At 42.5% G+C, this 15,632-nt stretch overlaps 1 protein-coding gene across 6 annotated transcripts in view; it reads right to left on the minus strand.

The window, feature by feature from the left end:
• Positions 1-15,632, minus strand: part of eif4g3a (eukaryotic translation initiation factor 4 gamma, 3a) — a 50,067-nt gene that overhangs the window by 16,671 nt on the left and 17,764 nt on the right. For 2 of the 6 annotated variants that reach the window (XM_069149567.1, XM_069149551.1), the window contains 12 exons: positions 14,588-14,608; positions 12,528-12,707; positions 10,962-11,073; positions 10,628-10,788; positions 9,656-9,781; positions 6,998-7,487; positions 5,285-6,064; positions 4,394-4,482; positions 2,531-2,819; positions 2,292-2,416; positions 674-793; positions 121-276 (listed from right to left, as the gene is read on the minus strand). In XM_069149567.1, coding sequence (XP_069005668.1) covers positions 121-276; positions 674-793; positions 2,292-2,416; positions 2,531-2,819; positions 4,394-4,482; positions 5,285-6,064; positions 6,998-7,487; positions 9,656-9,781; positions 10,628-10,788; positions 10,962-11,073; positions 12,528-12,707; positions 14,588-14,608 — 2,649 coding nt within the window. The remainder of the gene's footprint in view (positions 1-120; positions 277-673; positions 794-2,291; positions 2,417-2,530; positions 2,820-4,393; positions 4,483-5,284; positions 6,065-6,997; positions 7,488-9,655; positions 9,782-10,627; positions 10,789-10,961; positions 11,074-12,527; positions 12,708-14,587; positions 14,609-15,632) is intronic. The other 4 variants (XM_069149593.1, XM_069149560.1, XM_069149585.1 and 1 more) reach the window with 3 other exon arrangements.

Below are 15,632 nucleotides of genomic sequence, written 5' to 3' on the forward strand. Positions count from 1 at the left end.
AAATAATCAAAGTAGACTTTAAGAGCGATTAATAATACAAATTAATTTGGTGCGAGAGGCTTTGTTTTGTGTATATCTCGTCTGTGTTTGCCAGCTGCATGTGTGCATATTCATCCCTGCCTTTGTTTTCTGCATTTCTGAATCTTCTGGAAGAACCTCCCTCTTCATGCCGGGTTTCCAGGCGTTCTCTGACTTCTTCAGCTGAATGTCATCATTCACCGACACGTTCATGATGATCTTCCTGGGCGGAGGCCGCCGTGCCCCAATGTTCATAAGCTGTGCATGCAATGAAAGAATACAGGAAGTTAACAATCCTGGTGACGACAGTAAGTAATAAAGAAACCAACAGAAAAAAATAATTTAAAACAAAGCTACATGACTTCCAGGGAGTTGATCATTCCTTGTAATTTTTGCTGCCGTTTTGCTCATGAGAATTGTCTGCCAGAAGACTCATAACATTATGAAATATCAAATCTGCTCTACTTAAGTAAGCATGTGACTGACCAAATGGATTGCGTTGCTGCACTTGTTTAGGTTATTTCTAATGAAACTAAATCTAAAATCTGAGTGTGGTGAAATTGTGTTACATTGGATAAGAAACAGAGTGTGTTTCTTTGATTCTATGAATGACTGTGGCAGCTTGTCAGAGTGTGTCAGCGCGTGTGTGGCTCACCGCGGCGCCTCGTCCTCCGGTCATCTGCCGCCCGAAATCCGCGAAAGCAGGTGTGAAGTCGGGTCCTCTGGAAATCACCCTGGAATCCACCACTCGGGACGGCAACTTGTTTTGGTTTATCTGAACGACACACAGCGCACACAATACTTCAACACACACACACACACGCAGGCTGAGAGAGTGAACAGCAGGGGGAGCAGTGATCCCCGCTTAATACTGACAACAGGGCAGAAAGAGTCGGCATAATGTGTGTGTGTGTGTGTGTGTGTGTGTGTGTGTGTGTGTGTGTGTGTGTGGATTTGTAACCCAGTGGTCCTCTAAAGGTGACCTGCTGTAAATGACAGTGACACTATACTACCAGCTTTTGGTTTTATGTACTTTTACTGTACCAGTAATAAATTACGCTGGGCTTGTTCAGCGGGCCAATCAGTGAGGAAAAAGTCTGAACCAGATGTGGAAGGGGAGGACAGAGGAGAGGAACGCAGGAGAGAGCGAGATAGTTGTGGGGGAGGAGAGAATAAATCCAGCTCTTTGTCTTTCAGCTGTCCTTGACTTTCTCTCCACTCTTGTCCACCGAGATTTCACTTTCTCCCACAGAGAAAATGAGACTTTGGGATCGTACCAATCAACTGTTCGGCAGTCTGGCTGTTCTTTTTCAGAGAGGTGGGGGAGGGGCATGTGCGCTTAACACTGCCAAGTGTGACATAATAGCAATGTGATTTTAATCAAAACAGCATTTCGGCCGGCCATATGCTCCACCCATACACATGTGTGGATCTGAGGAACAAACCCAACTGGTGCATCTTTGATCCAGTTCACACAAACTATAAGAATGTCTCGTATCAACTGTTGACATGTTGCAATACTGTAAAATCCTGTTTCACAAAGAGGTTTATTCAAGATTAAAGCTGCACCTAATGATCATTGTTATTATTGATCATCTCATTTACCATTTAAAAGGTTAAGCGCTTTTTAAACACTGTGATGAATAATTCCCATCACACTATCCCACAGCCTGAGAGGTAAGGTTTCCTAATGTGTCCAAGCAACAATGTAAAACACAAAGAACGATGAATTTATGATGACCACAAGTCTTCATATTTAAAAATCTGACACCACAGGGCTTGACATTTTTGCTCGATATTGATGAGTTATTATTAAAATTGTTGCAGATAATGAAATATTTATCAAACAATTGTCACAGATCCAATAAAAACATAGTTTATGTAAAAACGTATTTCTATTTACAGACACGCAGCCAAAATGGACAAATATTTCGTGAAAACAATCTGTCGACAGAAAATTATTCCGCAACGATTTTTATCATCAAAAGTCGTTTTTTATGTGAATGACAAGAACCACTAATATCTTTGGGGTTTCAATACAATACAATACATTTTAAAATACCTGTCGTTTTCATGGACAAAACAATCATCAGATTAATCAATAATGAGACTAAACATTAGTTGCAGCCCTTGACAACAGATTTGAAAAAATTCATTCACCACTTTACATTCTAAGAGCCCCGTTTAGAGGTTGCTCGTAAACAGCTGTTCTTCTGCTGAAAAAACTGACTGAACTTTTGGTTGAAAGTCTATGAATATTATCTGTAGCGTACCTTGTCCAGCACCACGTCACTGATCGGCGGGAGCCCCTCAGGCTTCTGTATGCAGGCAGGCATGAACTGGAAGCCCAACAGGAATTCCCTCGGATACTGACGCTTCCCATTGGACTCAGCCAGGTCTGGACCACCGAGCAGGGTTTTTAGAGAGAGGGAAAGAAAAAAAAAAACATAAATATACATAAAACAAACACAGAACTTGAAACAATTAGAGCAGAATTAGCAGAATTATTAACCTTCCATGTCCTGTGGAGCCCCGGTCGAGTTCTCCTTGTCTCCAGGGGCGGCGCCGCTGTCGCTGCTCTCCGTCTCTGAGGTGTGGCCGGCTCCGTTTCTCATCGGCTCCATCTCTGCCTCGCCATTCTCCTCTGGAGTGGCGGGCTTTCCGTCAGCCTCGGGGCTGCTGGCGGGACCGGGAGCCACGTTGGCGGTGAAGACTGATGATAGGGGCACCGGGCTGCTGCTCAGAGGAGCCGACTGTAGGGCCTGGTCTCCAGCAGGTTGATCGACTGACTTGGGCTCGTCCTGTGTGGAGGGAAGATTCAATTAGGAAATGCACGACTTGTTTCTTTAATATCCGAGATAATACTTGTTGCTCGGTGGTTGCTGCCCTGCAGCTCCATCTGAACAAAGACACTTGGTAGTCTTTTAGATATGAGCACAACTAGAATGGTATTTCACAAAGACAGAAAGAGGAAAAACTGGGGTGCAACAGGCTTGTAGTAGCAGACAGCATCATTGATGTTATGGAGTGCAAAGGTATAATTTTCTCGACACTGTGCCTGCAGTCATTTACTTATAATTTAAAAAGCCCAGTCCATTCAGCTATCCTCATCACGTAGAAGCAACACTATCTATAAACGGTAAAAAAAAAAAAAAGCCCAGTGAAAAGCTCTGAATTTCTTGACTCACTGTGCAGGATAATTAAAATTGCAACTAAATCAGACACAATTTGGCTGCTAGAAGAAATACAACGATCAGCCAGATTCAGTTTGGTTCTGTATAAATTTAAATTGTGTCTCAGCAGGATTTACATCCGTCACTGTCAGATGATGTATGTGATTCAATCGTCAAGCCTGTTAACTCAACGTCCCTCTGAGCTCATTACTGTCCGTTAAGGTCGTGCACAAGGCTCTCGAGACACGCCACGTTCCACCGCCCGCCTTCCTGTCCAAGAATACAGTCTCACTGAAGTGGTAAGATGCTGCCACTCCCACAAAGTTTACAACGTAAACAGAATTTTCTATAAATTTTGAGGATTATTCCATCAGTTTCTTTTCCTATTTATTCACCATGGGTGTTGTGTTTGTTTCTATTAGAAATAGAAATGTTCATTTATTTCTAAATCCATATTTTTCTACATAAAAAACAGCATTTAATGCCAACACAAACACCGAACTATACTGGACCTATTGCACCTAGAATCCAAGTTACTATAATTTGGCTGGTTATGTATCTTCTTACATTATGTTTAAAACTTTTTCGTGTCAAATTTGTTTGCGAACCAAACAACTGTAAGAAACCACCTGAAGCCGTTTATTTGTCGGCCGGTACTTTGTTGATGTGAAAGTTCTCCTGCAGCAAAACAATAAATGGACAGAAAGCAAGAGCGGGACGAGCTGATTTCACGTACAAACGGGCTGCGTGAGCAATGAAGATGATGGATAACTCCTCGCTGTCGTTCTCCGACGATAACAACACCCCGAAGTCATTTTACGTCTGCTTCCCTCACCACACATGTGGAAACATTTTCCACTTGAACTACTGCCCACATTGTGCCTTTCCTCTTCTCTCTCACCCGCTCTGTCCCACTGCTTTCAGTTTCTAGTCTCGCTCCAAAATGAAATCACGACCGTTCAAAAAAAGAAAAGAAAAGGCTACAAACGGATTATAAAACTAGCAGTTTATGGGATGATTTCTAGTCTATTTATCTGGACGGGGTACTTGTGTCCACATGCTACAATAAACACACTTAATTAGGAGGTGTGATCATCTACACCCACCAATTTCAATTCAAAGCTTAAACGTTGTGTTTTCTGCCCCCCCCACCCTCCCTCCCTCCTTATCCTGCATTACGAGCTGAGGTCCTCTCCTCTTACCTCATCCTCCTTTGGAGCTGCGTCTCCAGCAGAGATCCCTTCATTTGGTTTTCTCCAGGTCTTTGGTATAGCAGAAGCAGTCTGATTAACTGCAGGGAAACAGAAAGGCAGAAAAACTAGGCAATCAATCGCAGCAAGTCGGTTCGCAACAAAGCCACAATGGATTTAAAAGTTGCATTTATTTTTAAAACCAATGATGGCAAGAAAAACTGTTTTGCTTGTATTTGCACACATGAAAACGGTTAGGTCTGACGGTCTTAGCAAATATGTTTTGGTTCCAGTTTACAGATGTTTGTGGTTTGTTTGGAAAATATGCTTTAAAGTTACCGAAATGAATGTAACGATGACGAATGTCCTCATATGTTCAACCCCTCTTATTTGAGAAAATTTACAAAATCTTGATTTGCAACATGCTGTGTGCTACCTCGATGTTCCTCCAGTCACTCACAACGTTTACAACACAAGCAAATGTTCCATTCACATTATGCCCACTTGTTATCCATTGTGTGGTTCTGATTATGGCCTGTGTTTGTTTCCGGTGAATAAATACACCATGGTGTGAAAATAATCTTACAGGACAACACATTTCTCTAAAGTTCCTGAATTTTCTGGATGCATGGCAACCCTGCGGTTATTCTGTGATTTCCTGGGGATTAGCTGTGTCAGCACATCGTCTGATGAGAGATTATCTGCAATGTGTGCTTTATAGATGTGCATAAACCACCCTGGTACATCATACAGCCACTTAATTAAGCTATTTAGGTGTAAAACCATAAAAAAGTAATGAGCTCATAAAACAGCCACTGACTTTAGGCTGGTTTGTCACCTACAGCCCCACTTACTTTCAGAATACAAAGTGTCACACGCAATGAAGAGCAGCAGACGCAGTACCTGTAATGGGACTCTTCCTGGAGAGTGCTTGTTGCTGGGACTCTGTCTTGCTGTCAGTAATGCCACCGTGCGCCTCTGTCCCTCCTCTGGAGTTGAGGTCTTTAGTGTCCAAGGAATTGCTCGGCTCGTCGGCCTCTATTGTGGCCTGCACTAGAGGTGGAAGGCCAGGGGGAAGCATAGCTGGCAAAGCCGGGACGGGGCTTGAGGTCAAGGTGACTGGCACCACAGCCACGGGTGCCATAGGGGAGAGCGCAGCAGCAATGGGCACCTCTGGCCTCACGTCAGAGGGCAACGTTTCGGAGGGGGAGGCCTCTTTGTAAGCCAGAGCCGAGGCCTGGGGCTGGAGTGCAGCTGGGGACAGAAGAGAAGGCTCATGAGCTGGAGCATCTAGCTCAGTCACAGAGTCCGCAAGGCCGTTGAAAGCCTTTGGAGCCAAAGCCGGGGAGGCAGCTAATGTTCGTGGGGACTCTGAAAGAGGCTTGTCTGTGTTGGGCGTCTGAGGTGTTGCCAAAGAGGGTTTGATCTCCCCAGCAGAGGAGGAAAGAGAAGAGGCTGAGGCAGCGGACTCCCCGGCCGAGGGATGTTCACTGGTGTTGGCCACTGTGAGCGGGAGAGTGACGGGAGCGGTCAGTGGGACGGGGAAGGGAAGCTCTGGTTCAACGGTGGAAGAAGGCTCAGATACAGGAGCTTTGGCCTCCGGTTTCTCCGAGGGAGCTTCAGGCTGTACGAGCACAGGTGAGGAAGACTTCTGGACAACCGGCTCCAATTTTGGCGTATCGTCTGAAAGGAGGAGAGGAAGAGATGGTTTCAGAATTCAGTCAGTAAAGGTAAAGGCAATACTTGCATCATACTGCATTAATAGGTTTAAGATAATTAAATGTAAACATGTCTTTGTGTTTATCTGCAGTTTAAAACTGAAACTTATTAATTAAGTTACTTTAAACCTAATAGGCTCATTGAATCATTATAATTTGGAACTCCACTAGAGATGCTTTTCATGATATACAGTTAAAGAAAAATCCTTCATCATCTTAAACTGGTCCTTTATGCATCCCCTCAGTTCATCCTCTGTCAAACAAGTAGTTTTAGCACCTGTACATCCTTCCACTGTTGGTCAGTACTGTGAGCACGCTGTGCATGGAGCAGAAGAAATATAAAAAAAAATTGTTCCAGATGAGCTGACGTCAGCTTGTCTCTGACAGGAGTGTTCAGAACAGTGTGAACCCCGAGTTTTTTTTTTTTTTTTTTTTTTTTTTTTTAATATCTCTTACATACATTTACCTCAATATTTGAAACTCTGGCCCTGTTTAACATAAACATGTGAAATTGTAACATTGTAACACAATGACCGAAAATGTTTAAAACCATAACAGGTCATCGTAACAAAAAGCTGGTAAAATGTTCCAGCTAGTGACAGGAAGAACAGGAATCCTGATGTCTCAACAGTCTGATTTCTAAGTAAAATGAAAGTGAAAGGATTCAGTGAGAAAAATGAAAAGTGATACATAAAATGTAAATCATTGAGCAAAAGATATCTAGGTGAAGGGACACTGTGGCCGCTGCTACGCATGGGAAGGGGGGGGGGGGGCATTAAAACAGAGTTGACATTTCCTGACACAAAAGATTGCCTTGGTTAGATTGTTAAGTGTGAGACGCTACTTTTTAGGAGTTGTAGATGTATTTTAAGTAAAGAAGAGAAGTGTTGGGGCAGACCTGGCCCTGGTTTGGTGTCTGAGGCTCCAGTGGTCAACGGCTGCTGTGGCTGCTGTGGCTGCTGTGGCTGCTGTGGTTGTTGGGGTTGTTGTGGTTGTTGGGGTTGTTGGGGTTGTTGGGGTTGTTGGGGTTGCTGGGGCTGCTGGGGCTGCTGGGGTTGCTGGGGTTGCTGGGGCTGCTGGGGCTGCTTGGGCTGTTGGGGCTGCAGGGGTTGCGGGGGCTGTTGGGGCTGCGGGGGTTGCGGGGGCTGTTGGGGCTGTTGGGGCTGTGGGGGCTGTGGGGGCTGCGGGGGCTGTTGGAGCTGCTGGGGCTGTGGTGGCTCCAATGCGTAGCTTCCAGAATGGGCTTGCTGTTGCTGTTGCTGTTGCTGAGGAGGCTGCGGCTGCGGCGACGGCTGCTGCTGCTGCTGCTGCTCCGGAGTCTGGCTGCTGCTCAGCTGCTGCGATTTGAGGTAGAAAATGTGAGGATAATGAGGGTGCGGCCATAAAAACTAGCAACACAGAAAACCAGAGAGAGAGAGAGAGAGAGAGAGGAACAAAGATGCAGGCAAGCACGCACACAAACAAATAAACAAGCCCAAATGCAGGTTTAAAGCAGAAATAAAGGGAGTCCAACGAGGTATGGTTAGAATAAGAGGACAGCGTTGGAAGACAGGACAGGAGACACAAGATGGAGAATGGAGATCAAAGCAGGAGGAATGGCAGGAGGAGGGGGAAAAGGCTCAGGACAATGCAAAAGGACAGAGAAGAAAAGAAGATGGAAATATAAAGAAATGAAAACAAGGGGGCACAAAAAGACAGAGAAAAAAGAGGAAAGACACTGTTAACACCCACAGAAGGACACAGGGAGGAAGAAGTCACAAAGTCCCTCTTCAGAATCCACGAAAGCTGTCGATTTCAGAATTGGTTTACTTATTTATTAAAATGTACCAATGGCATTAGCGCTGTAGTTTCCAGCCTCGACAGCAAGACTTTTAAATTTGATCCAGCTACAATGAGGCCACTTTATTTTTACATATAGTACCAGTACGCTATCAGGACTGAGCACCTCTCCATTACCATCATTATTCAAATTACTGCACCAAACAGAACTCAGAACTTTTTTTTTTTTTTTGCAAGAACAGGTTGGATAGTCTCAGTAGACTCAAAATGCCCTGAGTGGATTCAGCAGAAGGAGTAGGAGTATACAGACAGTACATATGCAAACTACTGTAAAAGATAGTGGATGAGTAGAAACAGTGACGGGAAGAAAGCAGGTATAAGATTAAAGAAGCTGTTAACGAGATTACAGTGAATTCATGTATTACTATGAAAGAAGTGTGAAATGATTTCAACGAGCTTTGGCCTCGCACCTCTATGTCTAAACGGACAGTATGTGGTGTGTGATGATGTTGATAAAAAAAATTTTTCATTGACATTATGTACAATACCGCTTGTGTACGTGAAGTTTTTTAAACTACTAACACAAGTGCTAGGGAGATTATTCAGTGTTTCCACTAGACGCATTGTTGAAATAAGACTGCTGCTGATTTTTTATTTTTTTAAGGAGATGGTTTCGTCCCATCTCTTTAAAAGCAGATTTTATATAATTTTGCACTTCGGATGCTTCATATCCAAGTCAATAAAGTAAAGTGAGTAAAGTTTATAAAAGAGAAACTTTGCACTGAGCTGATGAAAAGTGAACAACGATTGTATCAGCAGTATTGCAAAGTAACATTGCAGCAAACACTCAGTTGATAGGAACAAACAAGGAAACACAACTTCGGTAAACTTAAAAATACATTGGCAGATTTGAACTTATTAAAAACTTATCATCATTCAATTTTACCACAGGGAGGTGGAGAATTAGCTATAACCTATTTTTTGTTTTCATTTTCAATGAGCCGTCTGCAGAGCTTGACAGATAACACTGGTCTCCATGTACAGTGACCAAAAAACATAATACAAAAACATTGAATAACTTCAGTCTTCATGTAGTCACCAAAATCACTTTCCAGTGTAATGGTCTCTTGTTGGTTATATTGCAATAGTGTGGAAAAAAACAACAAAGTTTTTGCATTATTTTGAGGAATTTCTATTCAGAATAATATTCAATAACTTTGGTATTTTTCAGTTTAGTGTCACTAAAATCACTTCACATGTCAATAATCTCTTTCCACTAACAACAACAACAATCATTCAGATTTTACTGTATATGTTCGGTGTGTTAATATATATTTTTTTGTTCAATAAATGTAAATAGTTGTTGTAAAGATTATACTTTTATTATGTTCTATTAAATCTTATTTTCCTAAAGTCTCTTTCGCCATCTCGCACGTGCACTTCATCTTCAATGCTACAATGTCGTTCCAGGGGAAATACTGTGATGCAATGATGTGTTTTAAATACTGGACCTGGCATTAAACAACAGGCATGTGACATTCAGGACCGAAAGCCATCATGAATTTCTTACGAAGGGGCAAGATGGCTGAATAAATTACCAAAGACACAGAGGCCACGTCCTGTCTGTCGCACACACGGTGGCCGAGAGGAGATTAGAGCAGAGAGCTCACGCTGCCGCCGGGCAACGCGAGACGCTCCCACCTCTCTCGACGCAGCACTACTTCAACTGTGACTGCTGCAGGTGAAAGGTGGGTCAGCGTGTCCGAGTGAGCCCTACCTGTGGTGGAGTCGGGGTGGTGGAGGGGGGGCCGACAGGAGGTGTTGAATTCCTGCTCCCTGAACCCCCTGCCATAATCTCCTCGGTGATATCCTTGCCACCCTGATTGGGGTCACGGATACGGATCTGGGAGGACAATGGCACAAAAAAAAAAAAACAGACCTCACTAAAGCGCCCAGGTCTCAGAGCGACCCGTCATCAACCACATTTCATGTTTGTTTCTCATCAGCAAAGCAGCAGCATGAGAGCAGCATGTTTGGCTGCAAAACAGAATATATTACCAGCCTTAGTATTTGTTCTTAGGAAAACAAAAGGACACCTACGCATAAAAGTGTGTGTATACTTAAAAACACAGATTATCAACTAATTACAAAATGTAATATAGTTATTTTGAAATGTTACATTTCTTCACTTGTTTTTTTCACAGATTTGGAAATTGTAGCCTCGTCAATCCCTAACTAAATATAGAGTTTTATTAAGTTATAAAATCGGAAATTCAATTCATGAAATTGATTGTCATGTTTATATTTCTAGATATTGCTAGAAAGTGCATCATTCTGTCAATTTTTAAAACATAAAAAGCCTAAAAAAGGTGAGATGTTTTTCCAAGTTTTTATCAAAGGAATGATGTGTCAAAACGGGCAGACAGATCGTCATCACTCATTCATAGAGGTGAATTAAAAAGTGGATGGAATGGTTAACTTTTAATTAAATTTGTAAAGCAATTCCACATTTTATCCAAAATATTAAATGTTTTTTTTTTCTGTTGTCTTCAATTTGCTCACGAAGATCATACCGTATGATACCATCAAAACCTCCAGAAAAGCTACTAAACTCAACAAATATATAAAATAAAACAAACACTATGACTGGAGGTTCAATGTGTGGCAAACCCCCCCCCCCCAAAGAATAATAATAAAAAAATAAAAAAATAAAAAAATAAAAAGCCAAAGGAACTACTAAGATACTCACTGTTTTCTTCTCACGCTTGGCTGGTGGAGGTTGCTGTGGTGTAGGCACTATGATAGGGGGAGAGGGGGGGTACACAGTCTGTCCTGGGTAGTAGGGCGGGCCAGCTGTGGGAACGGGAGCAGGGACAGAGGGTGAAACAGGCGGGTGGTACCTGAGGGGATCTGGATGAGTTTCCAAGAAAGGGGAAACAAAACAGAAGAGAAGGGATTTTAGTACGACGCTGTGAGGATCCCGGCTCTGTGGGCCCACAAGGGCCGGCAGGCAGTGTGTATTTGTGATTTTATGGCTGTGGGAACAGTACTGGATGTGCGAATGTGTTGGATTAATGACTCACGATATGGGGCAGGGTACTCCCCTGGCCCTGGACCAGGATAGAAGGTGCCAGACCCCGGGGGCTGTACAGAATACTGCTGAGGAGGTCCCACGTAGGGTGTGCTGTGGCGATACTGGAGGAACGGAGGACAGGCGAAGACCGAGAGCACGAGACAGACAGTTGCACACTTTAAATTTAAAAACATCACAATTTTGCATAACAATTTTTTTTAAATTCAGATTTCATTAAAAGGATTTTAATGGCTCTTTGGTGGGATTTTGGCAAAGCCCCTAAATTCAGCCTAAACCAGTATTATGTATAAGTCAAGAAAACCAGTACCAGCTGCGAACATACAGTATTTTCTGTGTTCTCATTCAGTCACAACACAAAGTAATTCCAGGTTATTTACTGTATCAATTGTGAGAATTTCCAGATAAAATGAAAAGTATTGCTAAAGTTTAGAATCTGTGCTCGTTATAAAATAATTATACAAAAAAAAACATTATAAGTTTAATGTGCAGATATAACTAGAGTTGGAAACTGTGGTTAGTTTAAGTGCCGAACAATTGCTTATTTTAAAAGAATATAAATTTTGGTAAATATGCTTATTTGTTTTCTTGGCAATAAATTAAATGAAGCTTGATACCACTTTCATATCTGTCCGTTAAATAAACATCAGTAGCCAGCAGGTGGTTGGATTAGCTTTACACAAAGAATGAAAGCAGGAGAAAACAGCTAAGTAAAGTCTAAAGGTTACAGAATTAATCTCTCTGATTAATATTCCATTTCATTTGCTCAAACTGAACAATAGTTGAATTGATTTTACAAGAGGGATGTTCTGGACAATTACCAGGCTAGATGCAGGAACTCTCTCGTCACCATCTTAAGTCTTTATAGCTAGGCTAAAATAAGATAACCTGATGTTGGTTTCAGCCTCATATTTAACTGACACACAAGTGCTGCACAGAATATTTTCTCAGTATTCATTGACAACAAACAAAAAAGTGATGGAGGAGGAGACATTCAAATATTTTGTAAGTAAGTACTTAAACTCACTATTCTGAGTGCATAAGTGTGTTCACACTTGTCAAGTATGGATACATGCGGTGCACTACAAGTACCTGGTTAGTGGACTCACACTGAACCACATATTGAGTATGAAACGCTGGATGTGGTTCAGCCATCATGGCTGCGTAGCGGAAAGGGAGGGACCCCCGACCTATTTTTAAATTGCGGCGGCTGAGGAAGCGGCACTTGTTTGGGAAGTTGTAAACTACACAGGTGTTTATTGTTCACCAATTACCACTATGCTGTTGTTGAACAGGTGCCATTAGGGTGTTTCTTGTGTGCATGAGACCGGAGAGGGGTGGGGGAGGGGGTGGGGTGGGGTGGGGCATGAAAACACATCCATATTTAGGTCAAATAACCACATTTAAAAGTGTCAGATATGTCTGCAGATGATGCATTCAAATGTTACGGTTATTTTCAGTAAGTGCAGAACAGCAGTGTCAGTTGGAGACAAACCAACCCGGTCAAAATTCATGCACTACATGAATAACAAGTGTAGAAAATGGTAATGTGTTGTACCTGTGGGATGTAGTACTGTGCAGCCTGTGGGGAAGGGAAAGGCATGGGTGCCATGGTCATCATGATTGGTTGATTAGTGGGGTAGACCGCCGCTGTGGGTGTCTGTGAGCCCGGCCGTATGGAGGGTGTGTTCGTCTGGATGTTGGGCCTCGCAGTCTGCATCTGAGGCCTCTGAAAAAACTGAAGGCAACACGCGAGAAAAACGAGAAAAGACATTAAATCCTCTCCCAGAGGCCGCGGTCTCATCTCGGCATGCTGGATCGACAGCACAAGCGAAGGCAGTTCATCAGATGTCTTCACTATTTGTCCCACGCATTTCTCCCTAGCTTAAACAGAAGAGGCCCGCCACCACGACTTTCTCTGAACTCTCATCATTGCTGCTGAACACCACAGTAAACCCACTCTGAGGGATGAAAGGCAGAACGATTCTCAGGCACACTTTTACACCGCAGCACTCCATAATCAACCAATAATATTCTCCGGGAGTGACTTTATTAAACATCTCTCTGAAGTTTAGATTTCATATTTCTGCTGGTGAGCAAAATTATGAACAGCATAAAATGATTTCTGCAAAGTAAGGAAGCATCAGTCTGCACTTACAGCTTCGTTTAGACGCATATAAATTACACTTACAATATTTCATCCCACAACCATCTAACCAGAAGCCTTAAAAGCATGATTAAGTCATTCAAAAAGAGTTCAGATTTTAGTTAAAGAAACATAACTGTAACCAGTCTAATCAATGGCACCATCATAAGGTTTCTATTGTAAAGGTAAGAGACACCTCCACATAATGGAGGTGGTGGTTCTTTAAGGATGACAAAGGGAGTCTGGTCCAATAACTGTGTCTGTGTTGCTGTGAAGTCGTTATCTTGGTTTGAAATGTTGGGCTACTTTTGGTCTAGCAAAGGATAAACGTGCATTAAAAGATATATAAAAAGGCAGTTTTCTCTTCGCTTTTCTAATATAATTTACATTTTTATTCTAGTTCTGTGGTGGAGGTTAAAACCTCACAGCTGTACTGTATGTGCGACACATGGTGTGACTCTGCTCATCAGGCACCAATATGGCCTTTTCTGGTGCCTCACAGAGAGCAGAATAGATCGAAAATAGACTAAGTGACTGCAGCTACACTGAATATGAAGCGCATGCCATAATCACTTTAAGATTTAATATGGGATGGGCTTTGTGAAGAATGCCGGGATTCTTGTGTGCCAGGCCTGAAGAAAGACCACTACTAACAGCTGTGACCAACTTCCAAACAACTAGAGCTCAAGCTGGCAATACCCGACTGCAGTCACAGTATGCTACAGTGGAGGAGAGCAGAATAAACAATGCTATAAAACAGTCTAAAAATACCCTGGAGGGAAATCACCTGTAACATAATAAATCAGCTTCAATGGCTTTATTGTAAATAGCCCTGTGGATATCTGGGAAATGACCAGGAAACGCTTTATTACCGGCTTACCCAAGACAGCCCCTGTAAAATTGCTGGCAAAGCGAGAAATATGAGTCGACAGACAAAACAAAGTTTCACTTTCACTGCCAACAAAAGTAGCTTTGTAACTTAAAAAACACTAAAAAACAACAACACTAAAAAAAACAAGTGCACTCCCCAACGACACCAAAACCATTTAAACATCCATGATGCATTTATACAATAACATGAAACATTGCATATTTCCAACATGTAGCGGACACTTATTTTGAATCACAAGGACATAAAAAGGAACGAAAAAAAACATGTATCTTCAGAAGGAAGATATTGTTTCTCTCTCATTATGCATGCTGATCATTTAATTGTGCAAGCTCATTAAAGATGAGTAACGGATGGAGCAAAAAAATTACAAAATCATGAACTGAAAAGTCCAGTAACGTTCCTCTACAGGATAAAAGACAGGACATGGGGATAATAAAACGATGATAAAAGACCTCTCTACGGAGCATACACTGTAGTGAAAATGTGGGGGTGTAAGGGGTTAAAAGTTAGGAGGGATGGGATCATTTCAGGATGATCCTCATCATGCCATCATGCAGGTTTGTGGAGAGGTAAATGTTACCTGGATGGGCCTGAATCCTCCCTTGGGTATTGAAAGCAGGAGAGAGAGAAAAGCCAATGGGAAACCGCACTGGACAGACTTAAGCAACCACACAAGTCAACAGGAAACTACCCAGTTATTTCCATCTACCTGACACAGTGACAGATTCTGAGTCACTTAACACGTACGACAGGAAATAACCACAGAATGGAGGTTGGTGCATCATTCAGTAGGCAGGAAAAGCTTGACAAATTTACAGTCGAAGTGTCATATCAGTGTTTGACTTGGGGCCAAGTGCCGCCCCGACATAACATGCACAGCTGCAGTTATCCACATGCACATACTGAAAGTCTATCTCATCCAAACACGCACTTTACTTCCAGGGATAGGTTCTTTCTCAAATTGTGCAGGTTGCGTCGGTGTGCCAGGCGACCTCTTGCTTTTTTTAAACTGGCGTTTCCCAGCCCCAGTGGGATCTGGCTATCACCTGCAATGCTGACTTAGCAGCGGGGAGGAGTGCTAAAGGCTGCATGCCAGGGTGACATGCGGACACCCGTCTATATCTTGGAGCTGATAGGTGTCACTTCACTCCCCGCGTTGATTTTTGTCGAAAATAGAAAATTCAATAAATATTATTTTTAGAAGAAAATAAATGAGTGTTCAACGAAAACCTTTTGTCTGTTTGTGTGGGTTGATATTTTTTACAGCATAAAAGATACATACAGTGAACACAGACGGATATAACAGTGCGAGTAAACAAAGCAAACTGCTGCCAGAATAACCCGACGATACCGGTCACAAACGGTGTCATCATCATGCCCCGCATGCCACACGTTCAGGTGGAAATGCTGACTAAACTGTGTGACACTTCCAATATTTAGGGCCACCAGAGGAAACATTCACGGGTTAAATTTAGATTAATTTACTCTGACGAGTTCTCTGAAGGAGACTACAGTTGTTTGTTTTTGTGGTAACTAATTTCCACTGGCTCTGCTTCCAAACCAGTCGTAATTAAAGCAAATAAAGATGATCCTTGTCTGAAGAGACGTTATAATTTGGCCAAACG

The sequence above is a fragment of the Embiotoca jacksoni genome, unplaced genomic scaffold, assembly GCF_022577435.1.
Source record: "Embiotoca jacksoni isolate LCO1_2020_lvr unplaced genomic scaffold, fEmbJac1.0.p SCAF_1, whole genome shotgun sequence".
In the NCBI taxonomy this organism is placed as follows: domain Eukaryota; kingdom Metazoa; phylum Chordata; class Actinopteri; family Embiotocidae; genus Embiotoca; species Embiotoca jacksoni.